This window comes from Rattus norvegicus, chromosome 6 (genome assembly GCF_021556685.1).
Source record: "Rattus norvegicus strain SHRSP/BbbUtx chromosome 6, alternate assembly SHRSP_T2T, whole genome shotgun sequence".
Lineage (NCBI taxonomy): Eukaryota > Metazoa > Chordata > Mammalia > Rodentia > Muridae > Rattus > Rattus norvegicus.
This window is the reverse complement of record NC_141539.1, coordinates 52,967,503-52,991,354: the sequence shown is the minus strand read 5'-3', so window position 1 is coordinate 52,991,354 and position 23,852 is coordinate 52,967,503. Positions and strand designations below refer to the sequence as shown.

General features: G+C 45.1%; 1 protein-coding gene across 1 annotated transcript in view; it reads left to right on the top strand.

The window, feature by feature from the left end:
* Tpo (thyroid peroxidase) overlaps window positions 1-23,852 on the top strand; it is a 69,750-nt gene that overhangs the window by 28,259 nt on the left and 17,639 nt on the right. The window contains 10 exon segments of the mRNA NM_019353.2: window positions 429-635; window positions 994-1,494; window positions 2,793-3,051; window positions 4,614-4,784; window positions 8,333-8,570; window positions 10,392-10,600; window positions 11,864-12,034; window positions 18,438-18,569; window positions 20,466-20,565; window positions 22,104-22,227. Of these exon segments, the coding sequence (NP_062226.2) occupies window positions 429-635; window positions 994-1,494; window positions 2,793-3,051; window positions 4,614-4,784; window positions 8,333-8,570; window positions 10,392-10,600; window positions 11,864-12,034; window positions 18,438-18,569; window positions 20,466-20,565; window positions 22,104-22,227 (2,112 nt within the window).

Here is a 23,852-nt window from a genome sequence, read left to right as displayed (position 1 = left end):
GCTCATGCAATGCAAGGCAGATACTTTTACCACTGACTGTCTCTTAAGCCTCATCTTTTCTAACTTCTAAAGGCTACACTATGGCCTCCTCTATGGCTCATCCACCAAAGTCTACAGTGTGGAATCTGTCCATGTTTTCCACCTCAAATCACAACTCTCTATAACAATGGTCAAGAAGGCTCTCAAAAATTGAAGACCCATGTGACCAGACTGGATATACTTAGAAACCTAGAATCGTCTCTGCAGCCACGCCCAAATGTGTCTGCCTTCCATCTTGGTTCTTCCTCTTATGTCCACTGCAACAGGTCTTTCCAGGGCTCTCCAGAGCTGTGGACAAGAGTCTCACCATGATTTTAATACCCCAAGGTCTCCATTATTGTCCACAGTGCTGTCTAACTTCACCATTACAAGCTGTCCTCTTTACCCAGGTACGGGAGGTGACAAGACACCTCATTCAAGTTTCAAATGAGGCTGTGACTGAAGATGACCAGTACTCTGATTTTCTGCCGGTGTGGGGACAGTACATCGATCATGACATTGCTCTCACACCACAGAGCACCAGCACAGCAGCCTTCTGGGGAGGTGTCGACTGCCAGTTGACCTGTGAGAACCAAAACCCCTGCTTCCCCATACAGGTAATTTCCCTCAACTCTTCATTGATTATGAAATGGCATGTGACTTTTTAAAGTGTTAAACAGAAGAGCTTGAAATAAACTGCAAAGTCTCCTTCCCACGCCCTGTCCCCAGGAGCTTCCTACATATACAGGCTTCTTGGACATTCAATGCACTCCTGTTTACAATACCATTTTATGCGTGCAACTTATCCCATAACTCCCAGACCACGTCGTGTGCATGCTCTGAACCAGGGATTGTCACTCAGCAATAAGTATTACCCCTTGCCCATCATCTAATCAACGCAAATTTATTTTATGATTTAAGATTCTAAATGGACCCAAGAGCCGGAAGTGACATCCAGTCTCCCCTTTGCCACAGCTTCCCTCAAACTCCTCACGGACCACTGCATGCCTACCTTTCTACCGCTCCTCAGCCGCCTGTGGCACTGGGGACCAAGGAGCACTCTTTGGCAACCTGTCTGCAGCCAATCCGAGGCAGCAGATGAATGGCTTGACCTCCTTCCTTGATGCTTCCACGGTGTATGGCAGCTCCCCAGGTGTTGAGAAGCAGTTGCGCAACTGGAGCAGCTCTGCAGGGCTGCTGCGTGTCAACACCCTCCACCTAGACTCTGGCCGTGCCTACCTGCCCTTCGCATCAGCCGCCTGTGCTCCAGAGCCTGGTGCTCCACACGCCAACCGCACGCCCTGCTTCCTGGCTGGTGATGGCCGCGCCAGCGAGGTCCCCGCCCTGGCAGCAGTGCACACCTTGTGGCTGCGCGAGCACAACCGCCTGGCTACAGCTTTCAAAGCCATCAACACACATTGGAGCGCCAACACTGCCTACCAGGAGGCACGCAAGGTGGTAGGGGCATTGCACCAGGTATGTGCCTCCGTGCAGGGGTATTACAGACAGGAAGAAGTGGATGTTTCTAAGATGTGTCCACAAGGCGGGTGTGAGCACCCTAGGGGCATTAGTCTTTGTGTCGCTGGTAGTAAGGAGAATATGAGCATCCAGAGGACATGAAGACAGGCAGCATCGGGGTTGGAACATGTTTATCAACCCTGCCGAAGTAGTTAAACACTCCAGGACCCGTGCGTCCACAGCAGTGTGCATCGTGTGTCTGTCAGCTCTGGTTAAGGAGTCATGTGTGGATGTATTAGGTTGGGTCACCCCAGGCTTACCAGTAGCTTCCAGTGGGACCACCATGGGCTTTCTTAGTTTCTGGCAGGATCACCTTCGGAATACTCAAGTGGGAACTTCCAAAGCACAAGTTTATATGTACAAAGCACTCCTATTACCAGGAGGCTCCTCGTGGCTTTGTTGTCCAAGCACTGGGTCATCTATAGTAACCATAAAGCCACAGACCTCCTGCACCCACCACTGTACCCATCAATACCCTTTCAGTAGCTGCTGCCTGGTACTTGAAACTTACAGAGCCAAACATTGTATGTAGCTCATAATATTCTTAGTAGCAGCCCTGTGAGGTGGGTATGTAGATGGATTCTGGTTTCTTTGTGTTTTGGTAATCTTGAAGTTCCTCATAATTCTGTCACATTAAGCTAAAAATCAGTTCTAGATCTTTACTTTTAAAGGCCAAAGGATCTTAAATGGCAATTCCTATTGATCTTTGATCAGTTGTATAAGAAAAATCACACTAGAAAACAGTGCAGTACTGACTTCAGTCCCCCTGGATTTGTGATGGAGGACTGACTCACTTTATACTAACCCTCTTCCCCTTGTCAGGTTAGAACAGGCTCTGTGCTGGGCACTTGGCATTTTGCCTAGCAAAATAGGAAGCGAATGTTGTTCTCCAATACATAGTTGCAAGGGGTAGCCTGGAGCAAGGGACCTACTGTGGTCTTGGGCACCTAAGGACCAGGCATAGACTTCTGTGTCATCCTCCTCAGTCTAGTATCTCTTTATTTTTTATTGTTTTCTACATTCCTGTGAGTTGTACTCTTGCCTGATGGGTATGTCCTTTCCCACACCTCTGCCTGTATCTGTGAGCTGTGCCCTCCTCAGGGAGCCTCATGAATCTTATGATGATTTGTCATAAAGATGCCCAGGCAGAATTCTTCCCTAATGCTTAATCTTTAACCTTCTATTGGCCTACAGGTATACCTGGGCTGTGTTGAACACCTACCCTGCTCAGAGAACATCTCTCTCCTCCTCTATAGATCATCACCATGAGGGATTATATCCCCAAGATCCTGGGTCCCGATGCCTTCAGGCAGTATGTGGGCCCCTATGAAGGCTATAACCCCACGGTGAACCCTACTGTGTCCAACGTCTTCTCTACTGCTGCCTTCCGCTTTGGCCATGCCACAGTCCATCCACTGGTGAGACGACTAAACACGGACTTCCAGGACCACACAGAGCTCCCCAGGCTGCAGCTGCACGACGTCTTCTTCAGGCCCTGGAGGCTTATCCAGGAAGGTATGCCCACTCCTAAATTATCTCCAGCTAAGTACAAGTCAGGGTACCCAACATGAGCCTTCATATCCCATGAATATGCTATCTGATTTATCAGTATTTACAGGGAATAATTGCATTCAATGCCTTTTTTCATATGCATGTATGTGTGTGCTCTATGTGTTTAGATGTGTGTGTATATAAATAGAGGCTAAAGGACAACCTCCAATGTCATCCTTAGGAAAGCAATTTACTTCCTTTGAGAAAGGGTCTTGAATTGACCCAGTTCCCCAATTAATTTAGACTGGCCACAAAACAAGCCACAGGAATCCCTGTCTTTGCCTCCCCAACAGCAGAATTAAGAGCATGCAACCACCACACCCTATATTTATTCTCCTGGGTTCTGAGGAACAAACTTGGGTTCTTGTGCTTGCCATGCATCATGCTTTACTGGCTGAGCCACACCCCACCCCTGCCCCCCAAGCCTAGTCCAGTGTTCAAAGTTTTTTAAAAGGTGACATGTTCATGACAAATGCCTTGATTTACATCTGGAGCTCCTCAGAGCTCAGGCTAGATGATCCAGGTAGAGTACACTCTCTTTGTGTTTTGAGACAGAGAAGTAAAAGTGTTCTGGTGCTCATGTCTCATAGATGGTGCTATCATTTCTTAATCCTTAAGCACTATGCCTGGTCTCTCTGGTGAGACCAGCACTGTGAGCTTTGGGACGCTGGAATTTGAAAACAAAACCAACCAACAACAACAACAAAACCCTGCAGCTCTCTGGTTCTACTCTAGAGGGTTGTTTCCATGCTTCCCCATAGTCTTCATTCCCTTCCCCCATGTTCTTCCTGTCCCTCTGGTAATTTCTAACCTGTGTCAAAGGTAGGCACAGGGACAGGTTTGAGGGTAGCGATGATGGCAGCTGACGTCATCTCCCTCACCACTGATAACCACATTGCTTTCATTCAGAGCATAAGGAGATAGGTTTGGGGTCTTTCCAAGTCACTCTACACAGTTCAAACTGTATTATGCACCTGCCATTTTGTGGGGGTAAGGGAGGGAAAGGTAACCCAAGGCAACTGATCACTCAGTAGATGTTATTGCATGTAATTCTGGATTCATGCAGCTAAGGAGGGTAAGACCTCTGAAATGGATGCTGCTTTACTTCCTTTGAGGCCTTCTGTGAGGATGGCCCAGATTTTAGTGGGTTATAGAGCAAGGTTCTTGAGAAACTGAGAGTTTGTGCCAGACCAGGCCACATCTTTCTGCTCCAGGCAGTGGAGGCCAATGAATATTTCCTTTGGCTCTAAACATTCTGCTGCTGAAAAATAAATAATAATAAATCTGAGTAATATGACTAGACTATGTCTAGTCCCTGAGGTGCTGAAGGTACATCCTAGGCACATGGTTGCTAATAATGGCCATGTCCTGAGGAACCTGGAAATCTTGGGATTGTGTAAGGTAATTTGGTGAAGGTAAACAGACATTTAAAAGTAAACATGCCTTACAACTGAAAATCTATTCTGTGTCCTCAGAACTCAGCAGGGACCTAGGGACCTCTCTGATTTGTATGTGATGTCTTTCAGGTGGTTTGGATCCAATAGTAAGAGGCCTCCTGGCAAGACCAGCCAAGCTGCAAGTACAGGAGCAACTGATGAATGAGGAACTGACCGAGAGGCTCTTTGTGTTGTCTAATGTGGGCACCTTGGATCTGGCATCACTGAACTTGCAGAGGGGCCGGGACCACGGCTTACCAGGTTTGTCCAGTCTCTAGATGGTGTGCCTCAGTGCGTGCTGAAGGAAGAGTTAGCTGAGTCAGCACCTGGTATAGAGTGAAATGGATCTACAAGTCTATTGCACTGACAGCTTCAAAGGAATAGATTCGTGGGTTTTGTTTGTTTTGATTGGTTGGTGTTTGTGTTTTGAGATAAGGTGTTACTATGTAGCTCAGGCTAGCTTCCAACTCATGATCCTTCTGTGCCATCTTCCCATGTAACTGGGATTATAGGTTATGTACCACGTCTGTAACTAACTGCATATTTGGGTGTAGACTGACTTTCCAAAAACTCCACAGAATAGTCTGTGTCTCTATCTGGGATATGTGTTTGAGTTGCCTTTTCTGATGTGTTTCTTTGTATTCTCTGGGGACAAGTCCCAGTCTATAAGAGGCATCTACTACAGAACTACAGAGTCTCTCCCAGAGCTCCATGGAGTCAGTGCCACAAAAGTCTGTGGAGCACCAGGGTCCCCCTGGAACTACCACACCGATACCTTGCCTAACCCAGAGGCCTACTCACCGGGCCAGTGGCCATTGTCCTCTGCCCTATGAATGTGACTGAGAAAAGGCCCTAGATGAGGGTGCTCTGACCCTGGCTGCTCTTCTGAAGCTCTGACTGCAGAGTGCGATGCAGTTGGTGTTGCCCTTCTGTGTCATTTTTCCCTCACTGCAGCCTTCAAAGGGACTGTAGCAACTTGTATTTGGAGAGCATGTGTATACTGGGAAGTTATAGAAAGGGTCCCTTCTGCATGTGTGGAAGGCCACATGCCTTCTGTGTTTCACCCTGAGCTCCAGGTGCACCAGCTTTCTCAGAGCGATTGAAGCACATTCCTGCTGCTTATGGCCCCTGAGAAACCTCTCTCCCAATATTCAAGTGGGATTCGCTCACTCTTTGTGCTTCAATTATCCTGAGAGTAAATGATCCTTCAAGTGGATATTTAATGAAGTAACTCCTCTATTCCCTAACCTCTGCAGCAAGCAGTGGGAATAAATGTTTTCACATAAATCAAATTCACTGATTTTATTTTGCTTGCCATGAAATTACAGGATCTGTGAGGGTCTGGCCTAAAGCAGTCTGTAATGGAGTCAAAATGCTATGGGACTTGTCAGGACTCAGGAGACAGGAAAAAGAAAGCTGTCATCTTGCTAGATGGCTCCTGAGAGACATGACTGAGGTGACCCAACTGGAATTAGAGAACAAAGAGGGGACTTCCCAATAAGCTACAACTTACCAGGTCCAGCTGTGCACAGCAGACTCAGAGTTGAGGCTGAGCAGACTTGTTGACCAGGCAGCTCAAGAGCCATGGCTCTGAAAATGTGGTATGATGCATGGCTGCATCAAATACCAACACACACATATATACATACATACACACTCATACACACACATACACATACAACACACACATATGCACATACTCACATATAGACACACACTCATACACATACACATACACACACAACACACACATATGCACACACTCACACATCCACACACACCCACACACCCTCATACACACACACACTCACACACACACACAACACACATACATATGCACACTACACGCACATACACATATGCACACACATATGCACACACTCACACACATACACTCACATACACGCATACACACATACACACATATGCACACACTCACACACATACACACACTCACATACACGCATACACACATACACTCACACACACTCACACATACACACAACACACATATACACACAACACACACATATATACACACTCACATACATATGCACACACTCACATATACACACACTTACACATGCACACACATTCTCACACACATACACACTCATGCACACACAAACACTCATGCACACACATACACATAAACACACACATCAAACACACAGCTACACTAAACAGACCCCAGCTTCTCCTGAGTCAGAATGGGGGGACTGCCATCATCAAGCTCCCAGTAATACCATCCCTTCTCAGACTATCCAGAAGATGCATGATCATTCCTTCAGATTCTATGTTATCTGGGCTTCACCATGAGTCCCCAACTTTTTTATCCCGTTAATGCCATCATCACCCCTATAAAGACTTGGCCTGGGCTTCAATGAATTTCTCTATGGGTGTTTATACAATATTTGCTGAGGATATAGATGCAGAAGGCAGTGGGAACAACACAAGGCAGACTTGGATGGAATACTGATGTCAGAATAAACAGGCAAAGGGAATGACAAGGAACTGTGCTGCCTGCCGAGTGCCTCAATGTGGAGTCCCCCAGCAGATTGTGACTGGCATTTCCCATTAATGTCAGGAGAAACAGAGACTTCTGGAAGAAGTCCAGATGAGGAGGATGAGGCCAAAGGCAGCCTATAAGGAGGATACTGAAGATCATATCATGTGTCCAGAGGAGAAAGCAGCCCAGCAAAGCCAGAGCACTACATGTAGGGTCAATGAGGACTGAGAGATGCTGGGACCATGAGGCCAGCAATGATGAAATCACCCTCAAGCAGATAGAGAATCTGCAGTATTAGAGACAGTCAGACGAGGAAAGATAGGCACGCACATATGTGTATTCTGGGTGCGTGTGTATGTATAAGAGTGTGTGTGTATAAGAGTGTGTCTGTCGTGTATTTAAGAGAGAGTGTCTGTGTAAGAGAGTATTTGTTTGTGAGTGTGTGTAAGAGAGTGAATGTGTGGTGTTGTATACAATAGAGTATGTATCTGTGAGTGAGTGTATAAGAGAGTGTGTGTCTTGTGTGAGTACATTGTATAAGAGAGCATGCATCTGTGTATGTAAGAGAAAGTGTGTGTCTGTGAGTGTATCTGTGTAAGAGAGAGAGTGTGTGTGTGTATGAGTGACTGTGTTTATAAGAGAGGGTATATCTGTGTGTGAGTGTGTATAAGAAATTATGTGAGTAAATGTGTATAGGAGTATGTCTGTTAGTGAGTGTGTCTAAGAGAGTGTATAAGTTGGTGTCTAAGACTGTCTGTGTTTATGAATATATGTGTAAAACTGTCTGTTTGTGTTTGTATATGTGTGTGAGTATGTGTGTGTGTGTGTGTGTGTGTGTGTGTGTGTGTGTGTGAGAGAGAGAGAGAGAGAGAGAGAGAGAGAGAGAGAGAGAGAGAATATGCTAGTGTGCTCTCATTCTCCATGAGCTCCCAGTGTCCTTCTGGCGCATCCACAGCTCTGTAAAAGGTGTAATCTGCCACCATGGTTCTGTAAGGAAAGACTGATCCTTACTGACACAGTATAAGTCCACTAAGTGTTTTAACTTGGCACCTTTTCTAATTCCAATTCACCCCAAAATACACTCTTTATAAGAGCTTCAAGTCTATGCTACTTGGTCTGTCCTGTTGAAATCGATAGGGCTGAATGTCATGCTACAATAGCAGTGTCACTCTGCAGCAGGGACTGGCAGGCAGGGCTGTGACTCTGCAACTCTGGCTTCCGGGCATCAACAGAACCCATGGGTAGACTGGTGAAACTTAAATCCCCGTGAAGACGGACCTATCCTCTCTTTATGGTACAGGCTACAATGAGTGGAGAGAGTTCTGTGGCTTGTCACGCCTGGAGACACCAGCTGAGCTGAACAAGGCCATTGCCAACAGAAGCATGGTCAACAAGATAATGGAGTTATACAAGCATGCTGACAACATTGATGTCTGGTTGGGAGGCCTGGCTGAAAAGTTCTTACCGGGAGCCCGCACCGGTCCTCTGTTTGCATGTATCATTGGGAAGCAGATGAAGGCTCTGAGGGATGGGGACAGGTCAGTACACGTGGCAAAGTACATGTGGTATGCACTCTGGGCGTATTAGGTTTGTATGGAGCTGCAAGGTCTGGGCTCAATTGCTTAAGTGACACTGGACAGGTTTTCTCTCAAATGTAGCATCCTTGATAATAAAACGCTGTTGTCACCGCACAAAAGGACCACAAGGCCTATAGAATATTCTGTTCACTTAAAAACATGACTACTGTTTTCTGGTATTTCTAGTCATGTGGATGAAAAGGTATGCAACAAAACTCAACTGAGACAACTCCAGCTTCCAGCTTTGGCCTTTCACTGACACCATGGGCACTGAGGAGATGGACCTGCCTTGATGCCGATGTGGACCCCGCTACTGCCCAGGAGCAGGCTCCAGCAGGACAGACTCAGTCCTGCCTCCCCACCATGCCTCTGCCTCCAGCTCCTCACAGTTCCCTCACAGTTGCATTTGCTCCTTCTTCCTGCCTCCATTTCAGCCTAAATTTTTTAACTTCACACACCCAGAGGAGGCTGGGAAAGCAGAGTTATCTGTGTACCTCATGGTACCCCAAGTAGTGATCAGCAGAATGGAAAGCATGGCCCATTACAATGAAGGAACCATACATTTAAAAACAAGGAAGCATTTCTTTCTGTTATTTTAAGTACGCAAACTGTTTTCATTCATTTATTTATCTATTTATTTAATGTACATGAGTACACTGTAACTGTCTCAGACACACCAGAAGAGGGCATCAGATCCCATTACAAATGGTTGTGAGCCACCGTGTGGTTGCTGGGATTTGAACTCAGGACCTCTGGAAGAGCAGTCAGTGCCCTTAACCGCTGAGCCATCTCTCCAGCCCTCTTTCTGGTATTTTTTAACAGTCCCCACATTGTCGATTGTCTTTTCTTCCTGCCTGCCTCCACCCATCCCTCTCTCCCCATCCAAATGCTTTCAGGCATACCTCGGACTTTAGCCACAGCCTCTGTACTCTTTTGTTACCTTTGCTAGAAATGCTGCCATCATTTTCAGGGGTACAGCATTTCCCATACCTGAGATTCCTGGGAACATCCTGGAAGTTTTTATCTCCCTTGAAACTGAGTCTCTAGAAAAATGATATGGCTTGATGTAATTAGGACACGAGAAGACACAAGCTTGGTAGGCAGCTCATTTCCTAAACTCACTTGAGTATGACATGACTTTTGGATCATGTTCAATGTCAAAGTCCAAGAGCCTCTAGCAGATGCTGGAGTGATGCTGGGATTTTTCACCCTAGTGTTTTTGACCGGATGTCTCCAAAAAGCAAAACTCCAGTCAACCAACTGATATAGAGGAGACTTCTCTTGCTGTTCAATACATCCAGGGTCCTTTTACTGGTTTCTGCTCCTCCCATCCTAAGAGAATGTGTTCCCAAGTAGGAATCAAGACATGATTTATATGGTAAAGGGCTGTGGAAAATTGGAGCTTTGTCTCTGATATTCACATTCTGAAAACTAACATTTTCTTTCTTTCTGATGACCCTGGCCCGGGGGTGGGGACAAGAACAGAACTTGGACCTTGGACTGAGTAGGACCTCTTCCTGTGACTGACTTCGGTGTTGCTGCATTTGTTTCTGTGGCAGGGCTGCACCCATACAGACTCCACTACAAGTTGGTCAGCTTGTAGCCCATCCCCCAGGCAGGCTCACACCCGGCTTTTCTCCTCCATGTCCACAATGACTGATTCTCATGGGCCCTGTGTGCTATGGCTACCCTACAACAAGATTCTCCATAGGGGCATTGGGTGCATTAGAAAACAGAAATAGCAAAGCATCCCAGCCCACTCATGTGCCCTTTGCTGTGTAGGTTTTGGTGGGAGAACAGCCATGTCTTCACAGACGCTCAGAGGCAGGAACTGGAAAAGCATTCACTACCTCGGGTCATCTGTGACAACACCGGCCTCACCAGAGTACCTGTGGATGCCTTCCGTATTGGAAAGTTCCCCCAGGACTTTGAATCCTGTGAGGAAATCCCTAGCATGGACCTCAGACTGTGGAGGGAGACCTTCCCACAAGGTAACTCTGAGCCTCTTGTTATTTTATTGTGACATTAAAATCAGTTTAACTTCTCCAAGAGGGTGATTTTAAACCTGACCTGCTGAGCCTTGTCTTGTCTTGTAGAATCATAGCACCCCAGGAAGAGCAAAGAGTCAGAGCAGAGGTCTGCAACAGTGGGCAAGCTTGTGTTTCATCTAAGTTCATATACTGCTTGGGGACTGCTGGGCCCTGGCACTGGCAACCCCCAGATTTCCCTCTTCTGTCATGGGCTCTGTGCCCATGAGATTTGAACATTACTCTAGAATTCTGGCAATCGTGGACCCTGGGATCCCGCTGGCTCAGCCTTCCTGGCTGAGAAGCAGCCGATGAGCTTTCATTTAAGAGCAAGTAGTGACTGACATTTGGCTATATAGAAAAGATGTAAGACTTAGCAGGGACCAACAGGTTCCTGATGGTTAATTAGCAAAGTAAATGTGTTCACCTTGGTTTCAGCTCTACACATGCTTAGGACAGACTAAATTATTTCTCATTAATTGCCACTGACTCAAAATACTTATTATATTTGCATGTATGCATATGTGTGTGGTGTATGTATATTGTGTGGATCTTGCATGTGTTTGGGTGCACATTTGTGAGCACATGAATCTGGAGACCTGAAGCTGACATTGAGTGTTCTCAGTCTATAGTCACCTTACTTTATTGAGGCAGGATCTCCCATTGATTATAGAACTCCCTGATCTGGATAGCCAGGTTGCTCTGGGAATTACTTGTCTTTGCCTCTTGTGTACTGGGATTGTGGTCAGGTTGCCATACCCAGCCAGATTTTACATGGGCTCCAGGTATCCTAATTCTGGTCCTCACACTTGCACAATGAGCACTTCGCCCGCTGAGGAATTTTCTCAACCATACAAAGTATTTTCTCTTTCATTAACTATGACATCAGATCTGTGCCATGTAAGACTTGGCTTCAAGTGGGAACAGAAGAATTAGCTACATGGCAGACATTTCTCCTGGGCCTAGGACCCATTTGCCAAAAGAAACACAGGAATGCATGTGCATTGAGAGAGATGCATATGCAAACTTATTAACCACTTCTATCCCAGGCCAAGAAATGACCAAGGAAATCTCTCTGCAGCCTCCATCTCCAAATATAGTGCTATGCAGATGCAGGGTATTGGGGCATAGTTTTAATGAAGAGGGGCAGCTTGCATACAGTAGGCCTGGTGGTCTAGAATCTTTCCTTCTGGCCTTCATTGCATTTTGACCTTCCACATTCCACAGACGACAAGTGTGTCTTCCCAGAGAAGGTGGACAATGGGAACTTTGTGCACTGTGAAGAATCTGGGAAGCTGGTACTGGTGTATTCCTGTTTCCATGGATACAAGCTGCAAGGCCAGGAGCAGGTCACATGTACCCAGAATGGATGGGACTCAGAGCCTCCTGTCTGTAAAGGTCAGTGGTGTCGTGTGGTGTGGTTAACAATAATTATAAAACAATCTGTTTCCCAGTGGAGATCTTCATATCCTTCACCAAAACATTATTCAGAGCACAGGTATCCCTAGTGCTGATCTGTCCAGATGGCAAAACATGAAGGCAGTCACATCAAATATGGATTCGCGGTGATTTAGTCAAGGAGAGAAGAAAAGGAGCCAATCAGTTCTAGACAAGGTTATGGACAGAATGTACAGGCACTTTTCCCCCAGATGAAATAACAGAAAAGTTTCTCACTCCTGGTACCAATAGAAAGACCCAGAATTATCATGCCTTTGAGCACCACCTTCCAGCTATGTTGTTGGCTCCTCAAGCTCAGGAAATCAATGTCTAATCCTTATGGCCAGTAATAGGAGAGTAGAGGGAAACAGTCACTCTCAGGTCCTGCTATAAGGACTCCCCTGGCTTCCTCCCACATCTCTCTTGTGACTGCATAAGGTAGGAATCGCCCTCAAGATGGTTGGGAAGTTTACAAGAGTGTTTGCCTCTTGTGGAAAAGCCTGAGTCCTGGGATTTGTCTGCAGAAATACAAGTCTGTGAGAAAGGATATCTGGGCTCTAGTTCCCTGCCAATGAGACTTATTGGTACAGTAGCTTGCATCTTCTGTTTCACTTAAAATCCACCTCCCTTAAGTGGTACTTCAGCCAGGGGCATGGAGCAGTGAGAAGAGGACACGGGGACCCTACTTTTAGAAAGGATATATTGTCTTAGTGTCTGTCAGTCACATTAATGATAGACTCCTGAATAGAAGACAAACCCTGCATACCAAGTGGTCCCACAGAAGGAGTGAATGCCAGAGCCAGCATTCCATTGCCTGCTTGCTATGAGAGACATTTAACAAAGTCTCTGAATGCAAAGGTGATATCATGGAAGAAACTGGCTGCTTTGCAAACAGATAAAATCTAAAGTTTTGTATTCTTTTTAAAATCTGGTATGACTCTGTACAGCATTGTGAACATGCCAGATACCTTTGAGCTCCCATGTCCAGTGTCTGAGGGTGAGCTTTAGTTTACATCTCCTTTGCACATGGTTGAACATTTCATTTCAACTTTGAAACCCAGAATGCTTTGTTCTTGAAGGGTTACAATGCTCATCACTTCTTAACCCTAAGTAATCAAGAGACAGAGAGCCAAGTCTCAGCCTTGGTCATGATTGACTCCTGTGTTCTGTACACCATGACAGATAGTCATGTTGGGTTCCCCCAAGGCATAACTGTAGTCTAAGAGACAGGACAAGGAAGAGAGAAAGCAGAGCTAGGAAAATGGCTTTAGCAAGGTGAACTGCCCAGGAATCAATGGGTCTGAAGCCTACCAGGTAAGAAATGAAAGCTATTGTGAGAAAACACCAATCTAACCTGGATCTGGGATATAAACTAACAATTCCACTCTCCCAGTCTTGTACCAGTTGAAAGTGGTCTGTGAAGGCCCAAAGCTGGCAGACTGCCCGGCTCTGTTTTGGATCTGATCATGAGCAACAGTGGGGCAGGGAACAAGGCCAAGGACTTTATCACTGGGAACACAGAGGTTTTCTCCCAGAAGACAGAATGCCCATAGAAAGAGTGACAGAAGCCCAGATGTTCTATGAAGTGGCAGCATCTGCATGCAGGTGTTGTTTCTGACAGCTGCTAGTTTGATCACTCTGAATTATCACATTTTGTAGTTAATCTTCATTAACATCATGACAAACCTCAAAGCTTTCATGCTGGTTTGGCTTAGCAATTAAACAAGAGATGCTCACTTGTCTAGGATTGCCAGTTCTCCCCACTGGTGGTGTCTCACTAGGGTGTGACCCTCGGGGCTGGGCACAGTGACGTTCTATGGCTGGCTAGCCCTGGGATAGTGATATCTTAGCTTGTACACCTTACTGCATTTTATCTAAAAACCTGAACTTTTATGTCCTCATTCAGGCTGTTTGCTTTAGGATTTCTGACTGTAAAGGAAAGTTGGGCTAAAGAAAACTCTACATGTTCTCCGTCTGCTTGGGTGGACCGTACTGAACATGGGCTGACGTAACAGTTCACAGGGCTCCTCTCTGATGAACTTTTAAAAGTAGTGCACCCATACTACACTTCCGCATAGAAATCATTGGTTTTTTTATTTGTTTATTTTTTGTCCCCAGCCCATATCCTTCAGCTGTTTTTATCCTAACTTTTTACTTTGAGAGTCCCTACCTGCCTAAAGTTAAAGAAGTTGTGTGGTACAATGGCCAGTAGGTACTAAGAACTTAGTGACTATTGGCTTAATTTCTAGACTTCCCAGGTTCTTCTAATTATAGGAACATCAGGTGACATGGCCTCAAATGCGACAAGTGAGTGCATGGTGTAGACTCTGTGAACAGAAGACACGACATACAATATCTTCTTTTCAGACCAGCAGCCTTTCAGTGCCAACAGTTCTGAGATCAAATTGGCATTGTCTCTGGGACACTGCAAAGCCAAGTGTGCTAGGAGTGAGACACCCATTGAGCAGTACTGACCGTGACCTCTCCCCAGGGCAGTAACTCAGCAGCTTCACACCGGATTGGCTCTTTCAGAAGCGAATTACTCTGTCCCTTGATGTCACTCAGCAACTCCTGCCTCCAAATGTGCAGTGAGAATGGCCATGGGATCCAGCTCATTGGTTGTCTGTTTAAATTGATTAATGAGTACAATATCAAGAACAAGGTCTAGTGCCCTTTCAGCATACCCTGAAATATCATGCCTATTAAGGAGGGTCTGCTACTACTGTAGAACCAAGTGTACCCAAGATATGTCACTGAACAAAACAGAAGTGACAGAGTGGTATGTATAAATGAGAATCGATTCTGATTTGTTCCATAGCCATTTGCATGGGATGCACAGATAAAGGTCCTCATGAGCTTGCAAAGAGCATGACAGGACTGAGACCTTATATAACTGCAGGAGTTTCTGCAGAGCAAGTTGGGAAAAGAGAATGAAGAGAGATTGCTAGTTTTATGAATACAAGTCCATGTTTTCTGCCCTCCTGTTTTTATAGTATTTTTACACAAGTCATGGAGGTAAATTGAGAAAACCTTGTAGGTGCAGATATGTTTACGTCTACAGGTGTCTTCCCTAAATCTTACCTCTAACTACATAAATCCAAAGAAGGAATTACAAGGAAACAAACCAATTCTTTTTTTTTTTTTTTTCGGAGCTGGGGACTGAACCCAGGGCCTTGCGCTTCCTAGGCAAGCGCTCTACCACTGAGCTAAATCCCCAACCCCCCAAATCTTTAAAGAATGATAAAGACTAAACATTTTTGTGGTGAATTGGCATGAATAGGTGTCTAACCAATCTCCAATCAGTTGCAAATCCGTATGATTGGCAGGTGTCTAACCAATCTCCAATCAGTTGCAAATCCGTATGATTGGCAGGTGTCTAACCAATCTCCAATCAGTTGCAAATCCGTATAATTGGCTATAGATGGGAAAGCTACAAGCTTTGGGATTTGACATGGCAAATCCAATGAGATTATTTTATCTTCTCTGTTCAAATCTCATTTAGCCACTAAAATCCGTCTATGACGGTTTGAATGAGTCAAAACCTATAGTCTCGGGCATTTGAATACTTGATCCCCAGTGGGTGGTGCTTAGGGAGGCTTAGGAGAAGTGTTTTTGGTGGCCAAAGTGTTTCACTAAAGAAAAGATTTGAAAGTTCAAAATCTTGTGCCATTCCAATTTTGCTCTTTGGCACTTGTGATTCAAGATGTGAGCTCTCAGCTGTTTCAGGCACCAGGCCTGTTTGCTGTCACATTTCCCTACCATGACAAACCATCTGGAATCACCAGCACAAATAAACCCTTCCTTCAACAGGTTGCCTTGATTACGGTATTTTATCACAGTAACATACAAAAGTAATGAACACAGATGCTAACACTGTACTGGGAATGGGCTATTGCTATGCCAGACCTGAGCATATTGGGTTTTGGAGGAATCTGGAGGAATTTAGGACTAGAAAAGTGCTTGAATGCTGCAGTATGGCTTAATGACCCTTCTATTAGGATCTTAGAAGACAGTAATATTGAGAACTTTGTGAACTGTAGAGGTCCATGTCAAGAGATTCTATAGGAGAAAAACATTTGTAACTGGTCTAAAGATCATTATTGTGAGATTTTTGGTTAAATTGTGGTCACTTTCTGCCTTTCTCCTAAGAACTTGCCTGGGAATAAATTTAAAGGTAATAGTTTAATTTTAATTTGTCGAAGGTGATTTTTAAGACACCATAATATTGATTCTAGCAAATGGTTGTTAGTAATCACTCTTACGTATATCTGTAATGAAAATGAGCAAGGAGGACAAAAAGAAATTTCATATGTGGCTCAGGGGCTCTAGAGTCCATCACAGGCTGGTGGGAAACTATTCAGTCTTATTCACATGGTTTTGGCTTTAGAGTCATGAAAGATGTGAGAGTAAAGAGGTCATGGAATCTTTCCCTACAGTCTCAGAGAGCCACTGAGGTCAGTCAGGGTGTGTCAGGGGAATCCCTATATAAAGGGCCTTAAGAGAGCAAGAGGTCCTTAACAAAATGTTTCATACATTACAGCCATGGAGTAACTGCCAAGGACAGCTGAACACAGGTAATAGATGGATGGAGAGAAAGACAGAGACAGAGGTAGCAAGAGACAGACAGACAGACAGAAAAGATGCAGACTTTGGATGTTTAAACTATGTTAAAACTCAAAGGCTATGAAGACTTTCAGAGTTGGACTAAATGCGTTCTGCATTGTGATGTGGCCATCAGCCTACAGGGTACAGAGAGTGGAATGTAGTGTTTTGAATGAGATGTCTCTCACGGTCTTGAGCATTTGAATACTTGGTTGCAGTTGATTTCTCTGTTTGGAGGGGGGGGTTGATCATGCGTGTGTCAAGTTTCTAACCTAGGACAAGTGGCTAAGGTAACAAATCAAAGTGGACCTGGCCTCCAGGTTCTCCCAGCATCCCTCAGTCCCTACCTGTTACAGGGTATTGCCGCTATATCTCACATCCTATCTGAGCTTGCTAGCCCAAGGACTGGACTGCCCTTTCCCCAGAGACTCTTCCCTATATAATTCAAACATTTTGGTTACCTACTCTCTCTTGCCCCTTCTTTTGGCCTCCTGGATATGGTTCTTGGCTCCCCTCTCTTTCTCATAAGGAATATGTGCATCTATTTCTACTTTCAGGAATAAACAGATCTGTGAAGATATGTTCATGCTGATCTGAAGGCATATTCTACTGCTTTTGAATAAAAACAAAATTTTATCAGACACACAACACTTTGATCTTCCATTAAAGTTGCACTAGAGTTCTAATAAAGTAGCCAGACTCAACATGTTTCCTTTTTCCTTTGTAGGAAACACAAATACACTCAGGGAAGACTTGTAGCACACACCTCAGGGTTAATCACTTGCCAGAAAGCCCAGAATGTGTATGGTCTCAAATTCACTAGCTCCTAGATTGACTTCTGTTTAGAATAAACAGAATTTGTTGACTCTGACATTTACTGTTGTCCACAAGAAAGCAATGTCCAAATTCTAAGCCTCAGTATCTAAGGATGTAGCCCTATTTGAAAATAGAATCTTTTCAGAGGCTTCCAGATGGCCTTCACCCAGCATTCAGTGTCCTTACAAGAAAAGACACCAGACAACTGAAGAGGACTAGCGAACACAACAATGAGTCTACAATGTGTGACACATTCAGAGTTGTTCTGGGAGATGAAAAGGGACATGTTGCTCTTTGGGGGGGGGACATTGTGATCTGACACCTTTATTAAGCTTCTAGTCTCCAGAGCCAAAAGGGAACTAGGTTCTAAGGCTCTCAGCTTGTGCTGATTCCTGACTACAGCCACAAAAAAGCATATAGGAAAAGTAAGAATAAGGTTCCTCAGGATGTATTGAGAAGGAGAGAAGGACTTAGTATGTATTTGTCATCAATTACCTTCCACAAACACAGTGTGTCTCACACTGAGGCAGAGCTGAGTCCATAGTAACCGTCAGTCTTAATACAGTATGGCAGATAGGACATAAGATAGGGCAGTATGTTTGGCCCTTATGCTCAGTGACTCAAGCTCATAAGAAAAAGGCAGTGGAGGTTAAGCAGAAGCCTGAATGGCAGTGTAAGCACAGACAAAGGTAGACCATGAGCCACGGGAGCTTCTGAGATAGGCCTGGACACAGTACCAGGACTAAGGTGCACTCTGCAGGTGCTTTACCTCAAAAAATAAGAAATAGGAGGTGGTCAAACAACTGGGAAAGTGGCAAAGCTATGACACTGGTGTCTTTGAGGTCAAAGGTGGTCCTAGATGGCCTTGAAAAGTAAAGTCTGCTACATGGAGCTGAGGACATGGGCTGTTTTTTACCCTACTACTGACTGTGCATTGTTCCTACAGATGTTAATGAGTGTGCAGATCTGACACACCCACCTTGCCACTCCTCCGCAAAGTGCAAGAACACCAAGGGAAGCTTCCAGTGTGTGTGCACAGACCCCTACGTGCTAGGTGAGGATGAGAAGACCTGCATAGGTGAGTGGCTCCCTTGCAGTGCCTGTTGGCCAGTTACTCTGAAATAAGAAAAACACTGTGTTTGTTAGCTATTTTCCTATAGGGTGACCCCAAACTTTCCCAAGTGCCAAACTGAAGCTCAGCTTGCCTAGTAGCAAGTGGACAGTAAGACCCTGAGCTCTCGATAGCATGTCTGAAACACCTTTCCAATGCAAATCATGCTATAGAGTGTGTAGAACAGAGTTTGAGGTCACTTCTCTGCATTCACCACTGTAAATTCAAGAAAGCTAATTCAGAAAGAAACCTGCCAAAGTGAACCATGAGGCACTGGAGTCAGCATCCTGATTCCCAGGAGGTCCAGAAACATTGCTAACCTCACTTCATCCTGTGAGAGAGCCCCAAGGACTAAGAATAACACTCGTGATACTGTCAATCAGCTAAAGGGCACCTGTCTGCAATTCTAATGCTTGGTCCAGGATGTCTTCAGAATTCCTGCTGAATGACTAGCACTGAAGCCAGAAAAGTGTTGAGAGCAGGATTTCTTCTTTTGATGTCTTATCACCAAAGGGCACAGGTTCGAGAAACACGAGAGATGGACAATGACCCTTGTAAGTGTGGGACTGAAGATCTTAACCAGACTGAAATTGATCAAGTCATTCCACAGAGACAGAACACAGTGGTTTCACATCTGCACGAAGCATTCATAAAGCTGATCATAGTGCACAACCAAGTCCTGAGACTCGACAGTCAGGTACAGGCCAAGGGACAGTAAATGGCCTAATGCCCTACCACATCCAAGCTGGGGAAGGATAGAGAGAGAGAGATCTTGGTAAGGCAGAGTCCAGGAAATAATCCAAGTAGAGAAGGAAGCTCATCTAAATATTTTTAATGGAAATGCAGTCAAATTTAAATTCCCAGGGTCAACTTTAAGAAACATTGGTGTCCCCAGTTTCCAAGAAGGTAAAACCCTGAGAGATTTTCAGATTCTAGAGAGAGAGAACAGCTGGGGTGCGGGTCCCAGTTAGAGAGCCAGTCTAAGCTAGCAGGCCTCTACTGCCTCCTCTCTCACTCAGACTCACCCTTAGCCAGCACTGATCCAAGCCCGTAGCCTGCTGCTGGGACTAGTCCTCATAGCTTTAGGGGTTTGGCACCTTTTACAGTGATGGACACAGAACTTGACACTTAAAAACAGTTCTCTGCTGGCTGATTTCTAACAATTCCAAGGAGTCAGTGATGATCAGCTCACAAGGGAGTTCATAGCAAGGCTGTGATGTCAGAGATGCTGAAGCAAGGGCTACTGGCCCCAAACAGACAGTTCCTCACAGGAAGTCACTGGGTTAGGAACTTGGCAGCAGCACAGGACACATGAAAGCAATGCCTGATCAGACTCCAGGAAGAGATGTTACAGGTCCTTGGCTAGGCTGGTTTAAGGGTTCTGCCCTTTGCTTTCTAACCCCCAATGAATAGTTCAATTTATCTCTATGTGGGAAAGATCATTGAGAAAGTTGCTATCTGTCCTTAGATCCCCCAAAAGTTCTAACTGTACAGGGCTACTTCCTAGACCCTAGCTGAATTTCACAGTCTTTGCAAATGCATATGAAGACAGTCTCAGAGTATTGTGCTGTGTTCTTCCCCTGTAGATACTATAGCCCCATTGTCATGCCCCATCAGAGTCCTTTAGGAGCCTTAAGAAGCTCACTCAGGAAGCTCACTGTCCTAGTAACTATGGCTGTCACTGTGGTCTTCACTAAACCTGAACCTATGTCCAAGTTAAGGGCCAGTCCCTGCCAGCTCTCCCTGCCTTCAATCACTCAGGGAAGGACATATTATCTAAACAGTCTTTCCACTATGAGTTGCGCTAGGGCCAGCCAGGTGGCCATGCTGGCCAGATTTGCTGACCTGTATCCTCCTGTACAGATTCTGGCAGGCTACCTCGGGCATCCTGGGTCTCCATTGCATTGGGTGCACTTCTCATTGGTGGTTTGGCCAGTCTCAGCTGGACTGTAATTTGCAGGTGGTAAGTTCCTTCTTCTGCCTAGTTCCCACACAGGGTGTTTCCTCTCCTCTGGGCATGGTTCTTCCCAAAGCTTCCCTGTTATGAGGGGAGTGGAAACCTCAATCCTATTTATCACAATCACCCATGCAGCAGACTAGATTATCAGGTGTGGTTTAGGTAATAGAGGCGAAGTAGGCGATATAGGGACAGGAGAGCTGGCTTTATTCAATGAGGAGGACCCAGGTCATATATGTAACTGTGGTAGGACCAGAGTGGCGGCAAGCCGTGGGCAATTACTACCCATCAACCATGTGTCAGGGTCCTATGGAATGTGGGAACCAGTCAGTATGCAGCTGTGCTGTCTGAGTAGGCAAGATTAGCCCCCAAAATAATAGGACAGTGTGGAGGACAGGCACACATCCATAGTGGTAGAGCATTGCATAGATGTTCCCAGGAAACTGTGGCATTATGAGTGGTTCTTCCACTAAGCAGCTCACACATGTCCCAAGTCTCTGGCCATGGTGACTACTACCTTATCAGTGTCCAGCCTGAATTAGGCTATGTCAGATTTTCTCTTCCCCTCTTCTCTCACCATCCTCTTTCTCTCCTGGTCTCTCTATTCTACATTCATTTTTCACCTCTCCCTTCTTCCCTTTTCTCTGACTCTGAAAGACTTTCCTTTCACAGTTCATAGCACTCTTTCCCAAGCACACAGTTAACCACAGCTCACACATCTTACATCCCTCAGGTAAAGATATTTACACACAAAGTGGGGCTTGGTAGACTGTTTTAGGTTTCCAGAATCCAGGACCAGGTCCTACTTTATTTTCTTGGAAAGGCATTCCTTTAAACCATCATCATCAATCTTACATGAAAGTGTTATTTTGCTGGAAGAGAGCTAGGATTATGCACATGACAAAATTCCTATTGAAGAGGAATGTACAGCCAGCCAGCCCATGGTTCACGGATAGAGGAAAGCATGACTCTCCTTCAAGAATCACATAACCATTTGCCTGCATATGGGAGTGGAGAGTCATAAGGTAGATAGGCTCTGCGAAGTGACAGTAACATGGCCTTACATGTCTACAGGGCAGCTTATAAACCTACAGCTGCAGCAAATGTGACAGGCCATTAACAAGAATGGAAGAAACGAGTCGTGAGCTTCTGCTTCACAAATTGGCATCTCCTTGCAGGCTCTGCAATTTGATGAACACATTTCTTGAATAATTAAAAGCATGATAAATTAAATGAGGCAGGGTCAGGCATTGGCAAGCTATGGTGAGAGGTTTTGCTAACTACTGTGTCTGGAACTCCTGACACTGCCAAAACCTCCTCTCCACCAGCTCCTCTAGAGTCAGGTTACCATTTAACAACCTGCATGAGGCCATAGAGAAAGCCATTCTCCATGGTCCCCTGAGTGGCTTCCCTGACACTAAGTCCACAGAGGTGTCTGCTGTTCCTATGTCTGTGTCCAGTTCCTGTGGAGCAGGGTGGTCTCAGACCCTGGAGTGGTCTTCCAAGCTTTGGCAACAGTGACTAGGATACGTGTTTATTCACAGGACACATGCTGATAAGAAGTCCACATTGCTGATCACCGAGAGAGTGACCACGGAGTCAGGATTCAGAAAGAGTCAGGAGAGTGGGATTTCACCACAAAAGGCCGAGGTTCAAGATGCTGAACAGGTGGGTACACACTGGTGTGTGTCGTCTCCCCAATCCCAGGAATGTCACTAAGACTGTCAGCGGTTTTTGCACCTGTACACAGGTGCCCTCCAAACAGCTGTTTAATATGGAGCCCTGTTCTGTCCTGCACTTCCCTCCTTTTGCCATTCTTTCTCACACTATTTATAAAAGTTTGAAATAGTAACGGTCAGGTCCAAATGAAACTTGGGACAAAGGCTAAGTGTAACACTTATTAGCATACCAAAACACATGGTGGCCTCAGGTCCTCTCAACATAGCAAGTACCTGTTAGAGTCCATGCTGGGTTCCTACCTCTTCTCACCCCATCCCCTACCCTAAACTTCTCCAACTCATGGACCTCCCTTCCCCTAGCTTCTCAATCCTTATGTAATTCTGACCATATGCTCTCATGGCTCTTGGTCTCCTTTCTCTCTCTCTCTCTCTCTCTCTCTCTCTCTCTCTCTCTCTCTCTCTCTCTCTGTGTGTGTGTGTGTGTGTGTGTGTGTGTGTGTGTGTGTGTGTGTGTCTTCTTGTCCCACCCTTCTGGCCATGTTTAGTCTACTACCAATTTTCTTTCCCTGCTCCTTCTAAATGCCTCTAGTTGTACTTGCCCTCATATATATGGCAAAAACTTTCCCTCAACCATACTTAGAACAATCATATCCTTACTTTATACATCTGGTGCTAAAATCCAGAAGAAACATATGTGAGCCCCCTAACCAGCTCAGCCACTCCTATCCAAACCAATCTACTGATCTGACTCCCCTAAGGCTTGTTTTAATCATTTGTTTCTGCTGGCTTCTGCCACCTATCATATTTGTTTCCAAACTCTAGAGTCTGACTCTTCAGCTGCTTCTTCCTTATAAAATGAATTATTGTAATGTAAGTGAATTAATCTAGCAACTGTATATCTTTATCCTAGGTATAAAATATAATGACACAGAAAAACTAGCATTTATTTTAATATTTCACCTCAATATCCAGGCAGTCAAATGCTCTATCTAAGCTAATCTGGCTACCTCCCCACTATGATCACAATATACTTGTTATTATTATTGGTCAGGCTCTTTGGGTTTCAGATGTGTTTCTATGACCTCTCTCTGGACCCCTTCCTCATTGCTTCAACTCCAACTCCTCTTCCCCTGGTTGATAGAAGTTCCTTCCACCCTATTCTCTCATCTTCCCAGCCACTGAATGACCAGCATTTATTGACAAGGCAGAGAATAAATGGCAAAAATTGTTTACACTAACTTGAAACAGGAGACTCTTGACATAAGCATTACAATACCATGTGTCCAAATTGAAATGAGATATGAAGGCAGATAAATCAACATTTGAGCAACACAAGGATAATCCTCACTCTATGGATTTCCTGTTTGCAACCCTCATGGTGACCCTGTTCTCCTCAGTCTCTTAGCTCCCTCTTGGAACTTATTGAAATGTATCAGAACCTTTGGTCTAGTGGAACGCCTGTCTGTGACCCTTTCTTCTTCCCTCCTTGGACTCAGAGATTTCATTAAACCCTCTGTGTCTTACTGAAAGCATCTTGTTCTCATTAGAACTCAATGGCTAAAAATGGCGCACTTGATTTCCACAACAACGTCTGCCACTGCACAAACAAATGAT